Source organism: Misgurnus anguillicaudatus, chromosome 13, assembly GCF_027580225.2.
Source record: "Misgurnus anguillicaudatus chromosome 13, ASM2758022v2, whole genome shotgun sequence".
NCBI lineage: Eukaryota > Metazoa > Chordata > Actinopteri > Cypriniformes > Cobitidae > Misgurnus > Misgurnus anguillicaudatus.
The window spans coordinates 15794493-15806924 of NC_073349.2; the positions used below are offsets into that span (position 1 = coordinate 15794493).

General features: G+C 37.9%; 1 protein-coding gene across 2 annotated transcripts in view; it reads left to right on the top strand.

Annotated features, from left to right (window-relative positions):
• Positions 1-12308, top strand: part of LOC129430355 (collagen alpha-1(XX) chain) — a 36626-nt gene extending 24318 nt beyond the window's left edge. For both annotated transcript variants that reach the window (XM_073875156.1, XM_073875157.1), the window contains exons 18-42: positions 1804-1936; positions 2087-2229; positions 2480-2609; positions 2696-2812; positions 4177-4323; positions 4406-4462; positions 4604-4642; positions 4730-4868; positions 4967-5109; positions 5252-5361; positions 5505-5663; positions 5762-5839; positions 5945-6031; positions 7368-7421; positions 7574-7669; positions 7781-7834; positions 8112-8165; positions 8388-8441; positions 9218-9289; positions 9375-9410; positions 9492-9558; positions 9631-9819; positions 9926-10003; positions 11105-11263; positions 11352-12308. In XM_073875156.1, the coding sequence (XP_073731257.1) occupies positions 1804-1936; positions 2087-2229; positions 2480-2609; positions 2696-2812; positions 4177-4323; positions 4406-4462; positions 4604-4642; positions 4730-4868; positions 4967-5109; positions 5252-5361; positions 5505-5663; positions 5762-5839; positions 5945-6031; positions 7368-7421; positions 7574-7669; positions 7781-7834; positions 8112-8165; positions 8388-8441; positions 9218-9289; positions 9375-9410; positions 9492-9558; positions 9631-9819; positions 9926-10003; positions 11105-11263; positions 11352-11380 (2424 nt within the window). In that variant the 3' untranslated portion in view covers positions 11381-12308. The remainder of the gene's footprint in view (positions 1-1803; positions 1937-2086; positions 2230-2479; positions 2610-2695; positions 2813-4176; positions 4324-4405; positions 4463-4603; positions 4643-4729; positions 4869-4966; positions 5110-5251; positions 5362-5504; positions 5664-5761; positions 5840-5944; positions 6032-7367; positions 7422-7573; positions 7670-7780; positions 7835-8111; positions 8166-8387; positions 8442-9217; positions 9290-9374; positions 9411-9491; positions 9559-9630; positions 9820-9925; positions 10004-11104; positions 11264-11351) is intronic.
• The last annotated feature ends 124 nt before the right edge of the window (positions 12309-12432 follow it).

Below are 12432 nucleotides of genomic sequence, written 5' to 3' on the forward strand. Positions count from 1 at the left end.
ATCAACCCAGTAACTTTTTTTTTTTTGAAAATGGTTTTGGTAAACCATTCTCTGCAAGCTTGTGAAAAAATAGATCATTGAAATTTGGCTCCCCTTATGATGTCAGAAGGGGATAATACTGATCCTTAATCTGCCCTTCCAACCACAGCACTGTCATTTAGTGCAGAGATCAACTTATTTGCATTTTAAATCAGTGGTTCTCTGATTGGGGGCCACAAGATGGTGCCAGGGGGCCCCAGTTTTATGACATAAAAAAATTATTTATCATGAATTCTGTGTGATTAAACCTAAAAAATAAGGCTTCTAACCAAAATCACTTTTTCATATAATGTAATATGTTTTTTTATTAAAATGTTGAGTTTTAGAACACTTTTGTCATAAATTTTCTTTGGGGGGACTGAACAAGTTTGAGTACCACTGTTTTAAAGGACACACCCAAAAACGGCAAATTTTTGCTCACACCTACAAAGTGACAATTTTAACATTTTATAATAAATAACCTATATGGTATTTTGCGCTAAAACTTCACATACGTACTCTGGGGACACCAACGATTTATTTGACATATTATTTGAAGTCTTGTGAAATGTCCTCTTTAAACTGTTTCTGCAGTTGATTCATGGAAAGATTTGGTTCATTAGTTGTTGAAATTTGGGCTAATTTCAAATAGCCATTGGCCTGGTTTTGTTACATGGATCTGGCAACACAGATTACAATAACCGAGTCACTTTGCGCGACCCACCTGATTTCACTATGGGGTCCCGACTTACAGTTTAAAACCCCCTGATTTATAACATTATGCACTTATGCATTTGGCAGATGCCTTTATTCAAAACAAACTACAGTGCAATACAAAAAGCTATACATTTTATCAGTATGTGTGTTCTCTGGGCCTTAAAGGACAAGTTCGGTATTTTACACTTAAAGCCCTGTTTTCAGATTGTTTTTGATGAAATAGACCGTTTTGACTGAAATTTGGACATATGATGCTGGCCCGAGAATTTTCGGGTGTTTCTTGTATCACCTCCCACCTCTATAATGGCTGTATAGGTGCACTGGAACAATTCTTCCTAAAATGCATTAAACTTTCGTTTACAAAGACGGGAAACTCACCGAGTGGTCAGGGGTGTTCACTGATATACTCACACAAAAATCGCTGCAAAAGATGCTTTCCAACAGGTGTTTTACCTTTCGTTGTAAACTTGTGGACCTATTTTTCCAAACGCCTCACACCCGTATATTCTTCCGTTGAGAGCTTGAATAATAGACACTCCAGCCCAGTTGGTGGCGATAATCCACCTTTGCCAATTGCAAGAATAGGAACAACGTTCCCGTCGCAGAGTAATACCGTACATCACAGCACATCTAATACAAGTCAATGGAGTTGGACATAAACTACGATAAAACCTGTAGGAAAGCATCTTTTGCAGCGATTTTTGTGTGAGCATATCAGTGAACACCCCTGACCACTCGGTGAGTTTCACGTCTTTGTAAATGAAAGTTTAATGCATTTTAGTAAGGATTGTTCTAGTGCACCTATACAGCCATTGTAGAGGTTGGAGGTGATATAAGAAACACCCGAAAATTCTCGGGCCAGCATCATATGTCCAAATTTCAGTCAAAACCGTTCTATTACATCATAAACAATCCAAAAACAGGGCTTTACGTGTAAAATACCGAACTTGTCCTTTAAACCCATGACCTTTGGTGCTACTAACATAATGCTCCTCTAGCTGAATTTTAATATGAATTATGTGTTTTATATATGATGATGAACATAAAACACGTATGGCTATATTCCAGCTTACAGTAGATGGGGATAGTGAGGGTGCTATTTTGGAAGGGGTCGAGGAGGACAATGAATATCAGATCTCACTGTCTGCATTATATGCTGATGGGGCTCAGAGTGAGGCAGTGGCAATACGATACAGCACCTGTGAGTATACCCACATATTTACATTTATCCATTTTGCAGTCTTTTCAATTTATACTTTTCAGTTGAAGTGGTCCCTGAGAATAAAATGCATGGCCTTGCCTTTGCTAGAACTATGTGAATACACATATTAAAACATTTTTGTTGTGTTAGTATCAGGAGGCGGTCCCAGCAGTTTATCCATCTCAGAAGAGACCGCAGTCAGTATGCTGGTCACCTGGGTTCCCCCCAATGCTCACGCTCTGCAGTATCGTGTGTCGTACACCCCCCTCACCGGGGACGCAAAGGAGAACACAGTGAGTGTTTTATTACACCAGCTTGTTTATTATAATTGGAAACCATTGCAGATGCATTAAATTTTTAGCAATAATAAAATGCATTTACACATATAGGTGATGCCTTTGTTCAAAGCAACTTACAGTGCATGTATGCTATACATGAATGTGTGCACACCCTGGGAATCAAACCCATGACTTTTGCATTGGTTCTGCTTTTATCACTTAAGCTACAGGAAAGCTCAGCTAGTAGATGATTGTCTGTTTCTAGGTGTCATTGCCAGGCAGCGAGAAGCGCATCCTGCTGCAGAATCTGCAGCCCGACACGCGTTACAGTATCCTGGTGACTGCCGAGTACCGTAACAGGGAGGGCGGGAGTGCCACAGCTCAGGGGAGGACCAGTATGTCACACAATCACACATCAAAAACTTTACCACTGTAATAAATGATGACATTAACATTGTACATTTATCTTTCCGAACAACAGCTAGTCTGCGGGTGAGCAGCGTCAGTGTCGTGCGGTCCGATCACTCAAGTATCTGCGTTTCCTGGAGGCCTGTACCTGCTGTCAGCCATTATCGCATAGTCATCCAGGCCCTCAGAGGTACCACAAACACGACAAAACATGACAAAAATCGCTTTTCATCTTTTGCTGATTTTCTTATTTATCATTACAAATTTTGTTATCTGCTTAAAAAATTGAGTAAAAAGATGGATTGAAATAATTTCAGAATGTCTCAATTGGGCTGGACGGTATGATAGTATATATCGTTGCAACAAAATAAAATGTCCACCACAATATATTTTTCTGTTTTGTGCATAGAGACAGAGTGCAACGCGTTATTACCTAAAAATCACGATGCTGCATGTGAGACAAAAATCATGGAGAAAGATGAACATTGTGATATGTTTATACTGTTATCATGAAATAAAATTACTCATACCATGCTGTAAAAACTCATATCTGTATTTTTGTCCAAATCTCAGTTTAGAAAATGGTCTAAAGGACATTGGGTCTCATTTAGTAAGCATGCGTACGCACAAATTTGTTCGTGAAATGTGCATACAGGCGTTTTAACGATCGAATCATGATCACTTTTATACTAAAATGTATTTTAAATGTATGCAAAAACTTAGAACACACGTACCCAATAATCATGAACAAGGAAAAAAATATATAACACAGATAAGTATTATAGGATTATTTTTACGTGTGGTCTTAGTTGTTCTTGCGTTATTGCAAACATTTAAAATAAATTTTAATATGAACGTTTTTGTTGATTTATGATTTGTTAGTTAAAACGTCCATACGCACATTTCACAAACAAATTCATGCGTACGCATGCTTAGTGAATGAGACTCATTGTTTGTTTGTGTGTGTGTGTGTGTGTGTGTGTGTGTGTGTGTGTGTGTGTGTGTGTGTGTGTGTGTGTGTGTGTGTGTGTGTATATAATAACAATATCAGAAATTGTGCAGAAATGGTGCAGAATTTGAAATAATTTATTTTTTATATCAAGCTAAACATTTGGTTTTTTAAAGTATTTATTTCCAGAGTTGATTTTCAATCTTATCATTATAATGTGGTAATGGGCAGACCAGAGCCAATTATGATTTTGTCGGAGCTATTAATGAAATAGAAATATGACAATTCATATTTTATTTGTCTAATCTTAATGAGTATGAAGTATGAGTATGTCCAATTTTAATGAGTAGACTGAGTAACTTAAGGCTAAGATAGTTTACATTTTTTAAACGATTTAAAAACCATGAAGACTCACTCTCTCTCTAATCTTAATGTATTGCAGTACCCGTGTTTGCCACTAGACGATCCCAAGCACAAACGCGAAACTCCGCCTTTGGTTGAGCTACAAAAACACGTCTTAAACTTTGCACCCCAATGTGTGATTTAGACCAAAAACATATTTTAGTTTGTGTCTATTTTTACATTCTCCGTATGTTTGGCCTCAGATAAACAGACTAAGGAGGAGACAGTGGACGCCTCAAGCAGCAGTCACTGTTTCTCTGAGCTACAGCCTGAAACAGTGTATCGCATCAGTGTTCATTCTCGTCTGGGAACAGTAGAGGGCGCTGGTGTCACTATTCTTCACCCCACAGGTTAGAATCAATAAATCAGCCAAACATAAAAATGCTGTTATTTTTTCTCAGTTGTATAATTGCATTTTATTCTCTCATAAAGCAACCGCTCCAGTGAGGATTCAGGTTCCCCCTAGACTGCATCCTATACAAAGGGAGGGTAAGATTTGAAATGAAATATGTTGACACTTATTTACACCATACACAATTACAACCGTACTATGAATATCAAAAATGAGAGAGGTTTTAAATGAAACAATGCATCTCTCTCTCTCTCTCTCTCTCTCTCTTTCTCTCTCAGTGTGTCCTGAGATGGTAGTCAGAAATCATGTAGTTAAAGGTAAGATCTGCAGGTAAATTTGCAGATACATATTTTAATTTTTGCATAAAATAAAAAAAACTCTATTGTGCATTGTGCATGTTTTAGGTTTTAACATGATGGAGTCATTTGGTCTGACTCAGCGAGCTCACTCCACCGTTGAAGGGGTTGCAGCTGAACCATTCATCTTCAACACCTTACCAAGTTACACCCTCTATAGAGACGTACAACTGACCCAAAGCACTGGGTGAGAAACACAGGGACACGTACGCCTAAACATACACGTATTAATAAACAGCTTTAGTCACAGCTCACGGCTTCTGTTTGTGTACATCTGTGTCTCAGCTTCATTCACCCGGCTGGCTTTTCTCCAGAACACACCATCAGCATGGCCTTCAGACTGCTGCAGGATTCACCGAAGGAGCCCTTCGCCCTCTGGCAGCTCACCGACAATGACTTTCAACCTAAGATGGGAGTGGTGCTGGACCGTAAGTTAAGAATAATTAATTGGATGCAAGTACTGAATCCAAAAACAGTACAGCTTATGGATGGCATAGCTGATTTTTTGATGCTGTAGTGATATCCATTGCCAAGTTCATGAGATGCAGTTTTCTTCATTCTGTTTTTCAGCTGTAAAGAAGTCGTTGCTGTATTTTAGTCTGGACTATAGAGGGGAGATACAAGAACTGACCTTTGACCAGCCACAAGTTCATTCTGTCTTTTACGGCAGCTTTCATAAGGTTTGTGTGAGATCTTTATCGTTGCATGTTGGTGTCAGACGAACCCCAGCCTAATGCATGTAATTGTATATTTTTTCTAAAACTAATATTTTTAGGAAGTCAGTTTTTCCTGATCCGTTCTGTTTATTCCATGTGATTGGCAGATTCATTTGTCCGTCAATCAGGTGAGCGTATCACTGTCTGTAGATTGTCAGCGGGTGGGTGAGAGACCTGCCCGTCCACTGGGAACTGTGCCCACTGATGGTTTTGAAATGCTGGGCAAGCTAGTGAGGACACGCGGACCTCACAGTGGATCTGCAGCTGTGAGTCTGATATCCTCATCAGAAACGTTCATCACTTTATTGTACACATACAGTACTAATGACCTTTTTCAAGCCTTTTACATTGTGTTTTACTGTAGTTTCAGCTGCAGTCTTTTGAAATAGTCTGCAACACTACCTGGCCATCAGAAGATGACTGCTGTGATCTGCCCTCACAGGTACATCAATAATTTAGGCTTAATCGATTATGAATCATATCGATTCATGAAAAACACATATTTTGAGTTTATGTTTTTGGTCTTTTGTCATTCTCTGTCTTCCAGAGGGATGAGGAGAGCTGTCCAGAACCTGCTTACGCGTGCACCTGCACCAGCAATGTTCCCGGAGCACCTGGAGATACAGGTCCACCTGTGAGTCTATGACACTTATACACAATACATTTTAAAGCTCACATAACACACAATGTTTCTGCTTATCTCATGTTAAAGGATTAGTCCATTTTCAACAAAAAAATCCTGATGTTTTACTCACCACCATGTCATCCAAAATGTTGATGTCTTTCTTTGTTCAGTTGAGAAGAAATTATGTTTTTTTAGGAAAACATTCCAGGATTTTTCTCATTTTAATGGACTTTAATGGACCCCAACACTTAACAGTTAATGCAGTTTAAAATTGCAGACTCTAAACAATCCCAAATGAGGCATAAGGGTCTTATCTAGCGAAACGATTGTCATTTTTTGCAAGAAACATTAAAAATATGCACTTTTAAACCACAACTTCTCTTCTTCCTCCAGATGTGTGAGGCGCCAGCGCGAACTCACGTAATTGCGTAATGACGTCGAAAGGTCAAGTGTTACATATATGAAATGCACATTTTCGGACCATTTTAAACAATACACTGACACAAAGACATTATTTACTATCATTCGGTCCTCTTTCTCCACACTTGTAAACTTGAAGTTGTGGTTTAGAAGTGCATATTTTTAATTTTTCTTGCCAAAAGTTTCGCTAGATAAGACCCTTATGCCTCGTTTGAGATCATTTAGAGTCCTTTGAAACTGCAATTTTAAACTGCATTAAAACTGTTAAGTGATGGGGTCCATTAAAGTCCATTCAATGAGAAAAATCCTGGAATGTTTTCCTTAAAAAACACAATTTCTTCTCAACTGAACAAAGAAAGACATCAACATTTTGGATGACATGGTGGTGAGTAAATTACCTGGATTTTTTTAAAGAAAATTAACTAATCCTTTAAAGGGTGACGTCATGCAACTAAATTGTGTATCTGTCAACCTCGCGTCATTGCCATTGCTTATGGCAGAAGTTTAACATTTCTCAACTTTTTAAGCACCAATGCGTGCGTCAGGCAATCAGATTGCCTTATGCAAATAACCTAGTGCGAGCCAGCCAATTACGTTTATGCAAGACCGGAGCATGTGTTGCGGCCATTGTGATTGGCTGTTGGCCACGCTTCAGACAAGCCTTCTGTCAAGTGGTAACGCTTTGCCCTTTGTGAATGTACCGTAAAACAGTGTTAATATATATGAATGGATAAAATAGCTTTAAATCCCCTAAAACAGTTGTGTTTTGTGTTCATTGTTCATATATTTATTTTAAAGTTTTGTGTTTGTAAATTTTGTTAATAAAACAGTGGATATATGGTTACACCCCCCTTAAAGAGACAATAAAAACCTTTTTGAGGTCCGATGCCTGCTATATAAACTGAGCCCAATCCTTGTTCTTCAGGGGAAACCTGGTCCTCGGGGAGAGAAGGGAGAGAAAGGAGACCTGGGACAGAAGGTATGGTAGAGCTTTCGCTGTTATGAGAATAAGATTTGGCTAATCTGTTTTTGATAAATAATTGTCATACAAACAGTTGTTATAAGTAATTGGTCATGTTTTGGTTAGTGCAGGGTTAATGCACAAAGTATTTGTTCTATGCCTCTCACCAGGGTGAAATTGGCCCACCGGGAAAACCAGGACCTGAGGGCAACTTTGGCTCTGTTGGAGCCGCTGGTCCACGAGGAATAGCAGTAATGGGAAAAGTGGTATGTTTTTTATAAAGAGATTTAATATATAGAGTCTATATTAGGTCTTAAAGTATTTAATCCATAATGCATGTGAGCAGATTAAAACTCTTATTCTTTATCCGTGCAAAGGGTCCGCCGGGAGCGAGAGGTGAAAAAGGAGAGGTTGGAAGGCCTGGTAGTCAGGTAGGCTTTAATATCCATCTTCTCTTTCCTATTAAATCAATTTTATTTCTATAGAGCTTTTCATATTGTGCATTGTTGCAAAGCATCTTTACAGAAAAACTTTCAACACAGATGAAACAGAAAAAGGAAACATTGTTTTATGTCTAAATGTATGATAGTAAATATTGATTTAACAAACGGTAAAGACAATATGTCTGTATTATTGTAAAAAAAATTATTTATAGCAGTATTGTTATTTTAATAGTATTCTTACCTACTCTTTCTGTTTTATCTGCAGGGTTTACCAGGGCCTCCTGGTCCAAAAGGCGAAGAGGGCAGCCCTGGTCCTAAGGTATTACCTTAAGGCATTTTAAACTAATGATATTTTACAGTACATTTGTGCATTTGCCAGTTGCGTTTATACAAACCAGCTTGTTATGAATTCAAGCAATGCATTTTGTCTGATTTTTTTGTTCTCTGGGAATCGAAACCCATGACTTTGATTTTGCTAGCATCATCTTTTGCATTATGTTCAGTCATGTCATTATTTTTCCTCTTCATATATCCCCTGCAGGGTACCAGAGGATTGGAGGGTAACATCGGTCCTCCAGGAATTACAGGGCCAAGAGTAAGACAGCATTACTTACACACTTTTGCAGGCTTTATAGCATTTTCAGGGTTCCCACGGGTCCTTGAAATCCTTGAAACTTTTGTGAATCTGGGGGGAAAAAAATCAAGGCCCTGGGAAGTTTTTGAAAATCTAGATACATAAATACAGGTCATTGAATCTACTTTATGCAAGAAGTTTTCTGGGGAAAAAATCCATATTATTCTCTGTGTATTGTAGGATAATGTCATAAAAATTCTAGACTTTTTAAGCACACGTGCTAAACTGTTCGCTTTAAATACTTATAACTTCTGTATGCGAATGTTGATTCATACCAAAATGCTTTTTTGCATAGTTGTGTCTGACACATGAAAATGTCTCGGGTTATGTATGTAACTGTTGTTTCCAGAGAAGGAAACGAGACGCTGCGTCTCCCTTGCCATACTTCCTGCGTCCCTGTAATTCCATTTTTGGCAATGTTTCAGATAGCGATATACTTACTGGCTCCCACGTCACCCTGTCTTTGTTGTTAAGCCTCACCATTGGTTGAATTTGATATACACATTCAGACCCACTTACCCCTGGAGGCGTCCACAAAGTGTCACCGCAGTGCGAGTAACAATTTATCTTTAAAGGTAACACGATGTAACCTTGCTCTCACTTGAAATGTGTCCCCACATTAAGTCCTTGAATTTGAGGGTATTGGACCTGGAAAGTCCTTGAAAGGTCCTTAAATTTTGAAGTTAACTAAGGTGTGGGAACCCTGTCACTTATATCTCTGTGTGAATCATTCTTAGGGATTTCAAGGTATGCCTGGCCATCCAGGACCAGCGGGAGAGAGAGGGCCATTTGGTCTTGTAGGGCCCACGGTTAGTACAACTCCTCCACATATTTGGTAGAAAATGTTTTGAATTGATGTTCCAGATTAAAGAGTTTAATGCATCATTTTTGTAGGGGCTTCCTGGAAGCAAAGGTGAAAGAGGAGAGAAGGTGGGTTGATGTTTTTCATTCAATTACATGCCATTTGTGAAAACTTAACCTTTGCGTTTCAATAATTGTTTCTTTCATTAGGGAGAGCCACAGTCTCTTGCCATGATCTATCAACTTGTTACACAAGCCTGTGAAAAGCTTGTACACAGTATGTAGGAAATTCTGCCCATTTTTATCTCTTTTCATCTAATCAGAGTAATAATAGCTGATCGTGTTTTAGGTGAGGTGCTGAAGTTGGATGCATTTCTGAATGAGATCAATCGACAGCCAGTGCCCATCCAGGAACCAGTAGCACCACCAGGAGAGCCAGGCATACCGGGGGGAAGAGGACCGCCTGGATCACGCGGATCTCAGGGAAGACAAGGAGCCAGAGGGGGGCCTGGGAAACCTGGATACCCTGGTGAACAGGGTAAGCCTTGTGCTTTAGTTTCTGCTAGGCTAACTTAAGATATGTGATGTGTTGTTGTGATAAGACATATTACCTTAAATTTTTTTTTATTCTGCATAACTTCTAGGGCGCAGAGGTATGCCTGGTGAGAAGGGCTCTCCGGGGTCCAATGTCTTGGGACCACAAGGAATAAAAGGACTTGCAGGTAATGTATTTAAACACACACTCAAAACAGTCCTATTTACATTTATGCATTTGGTAGATGCTTTTTATTAATTTCTTTCAGCATATGTGGGTGATTCTCACGAAAACTTGGTTTTAAAAATGTCAAGCATGAAAATGTAAAAATTGCTTAAATTTACTTTTTTTTCCCACCAGACATCGAAAAACAAAGTCTGGAGTAAATGGGAACATTAATTTAAAAACTTTTACTTATCATTTAACACTTTTTGTAACATAATTTTAAAAATTAGTCCTAAAAAATCTCATTACCACAACAGTCAGAAAACATCAACACTGACATATTTTCAAAATGACATGACAAACCTGAAAGAACATAATTTGGAGATTCTGCACATGCATTTAAAATCAAAGTATTATGCTTCTATTAATTATATTAACATTTAATAAGCATCTGTTGCGGTAATGATAATCAAAATGTTGTGTAAGCATTCTGACAAGACAATATTTCAAATTAACTGTAAAAAAAATGATCTTACCTGGTAGCCATCTTGAAGTAACTGGTCCATGTGCTTGGTCACTCAAAATCAAACTTCATTAAAATTCTGTATGTGTGCTTAAACTGTTCTCAAAAAGTGTTGCGGAGGATGAGAACATCAGGCATGGACACATCATTTTCCTAATTTTTCTTCATTATTATTATACATGAATATTCTGTAAATATTTTTTCTGTCATATAAAGTAGTCTAGCAAAACATCCATTTATTTTTTTTCTTAATATTTTTGTGTTCATTTGATTAAATTGCAACATAACGCATGTTCAACACAGCCGGACACATTACGGTAATGAGAATCTCAGCAGAAAATGAGATAAAATTTACAATTATAAATTCTTATGTTGAAATCACACATTGTGCAAGGTAGAACACAGTATTGTGTTAATTCTGATGCTTTTTAATGTTACTATATTACACATTTTAAAGCTAAAATCATTAGTGCCGTGGTGTTTCAATGGTTTTGTGAGAATCACCCATGTTTTCCCATGACCTTTTGCACTCCTACTACTTTGCAGGATTGCTTTAAACAGTGAAGTATTTACCTCATCGCTGTTTTTGTAATTAATTAGGACCTCCAGGTGAAAGCAAAACAGGTGAACCAGGCCCCAAAGGAGAAGATGGTAAAGCAGGACCTCCAGGTATTCCAGGAGCACCGGGGCAGCAAGGTGAAATGGGCCCTCCTGGTACATGTGACAACAGTGGATGTTATCGAGGAGCTCCTGCTGCAGGTATATTTAAATACTTTTCATTGCAACCACAATGCAAATCTGAAAAAGCTACCTGTGGGTATAATACTGTTTTTTTTTCATTGCACAGAGGATCCATACTTTGGATACCAGCCTTGAGTTGAGAAATCAGTGAAGCTACTTGGGTGTTATTTCAGCACTGCCACAATCATCTTTCCCCATGTTTTCGGAAAAGGCATTGTGGGGATGTAACATATAAGCCGATTCTGCCAGGGGATGACTTTAAATGAGCCTGAACATTGAGTCTGTCCCTAAATGATAACTGATCTTACACCCATACTGAGATCATCAAAGAAAGCACGGATCATTCTTGACTCCTGTTTGTGTTACTTGGTATTCAGTCTGATCCGCTGCTACAGGACAACAGCAGATTCTTGTGCAGAACTGCACTGATGTTCTGCTCGAAGATGATGAGGTCACAACACACTCAGACTCTGTTTTATAGAGGTAGACATTTCGGTTACCAGACGAGTAACTTGTGTGTTACTGAATAACAGCTAGAATCCGCACTAAGAATATTGTACTTTTTGTATATTATTGTATTTAATGCACTACATGTGTTTTAAATGTATATTGTTGAAGGCATATTGGTTTAAATACTTTCCATTCCAGTTTTTTAATCTCTGTATGTTTTTAAGTATTTTTTTTATAGAAAATATGCTATATTTTGCCAAAGCAGTATGCTATTATGAAATACACTGTGATTTTATATTATTTGTCTTTTCTACATATATGCTGTCCACATTATTTTATTTAATCATACACGTGAATTGTTTGTTTGTTTATTTACTAATTGTTTAGTGTTCATGTACAGATTGTATGAAATTGAACTGAGATTGAAAAAAACTGTGGTTTGAGGTAATTTCTGTCCATGGTTGTGCCAGTAAAAATCATAACACTTTAAATTTACTACAAAATAATATAAAGTAATGAAATGTACACAACGGAAATTTAACTGGATATCTGTGCAGTGTGAGCCAAACATTTCTAATAGCCTAAATATCTCTTCAATAAAGACAAATTAATTAATTTGCTTTGCTTTATTTTGAATTTGTTATTATTTGTTCGCCCACAAAAGAAAAAATAAAAATTTGATAAATGATGGTAAGCACACTGTTGACGGTACTCATTGACTTCCATAGTAGGAGAAT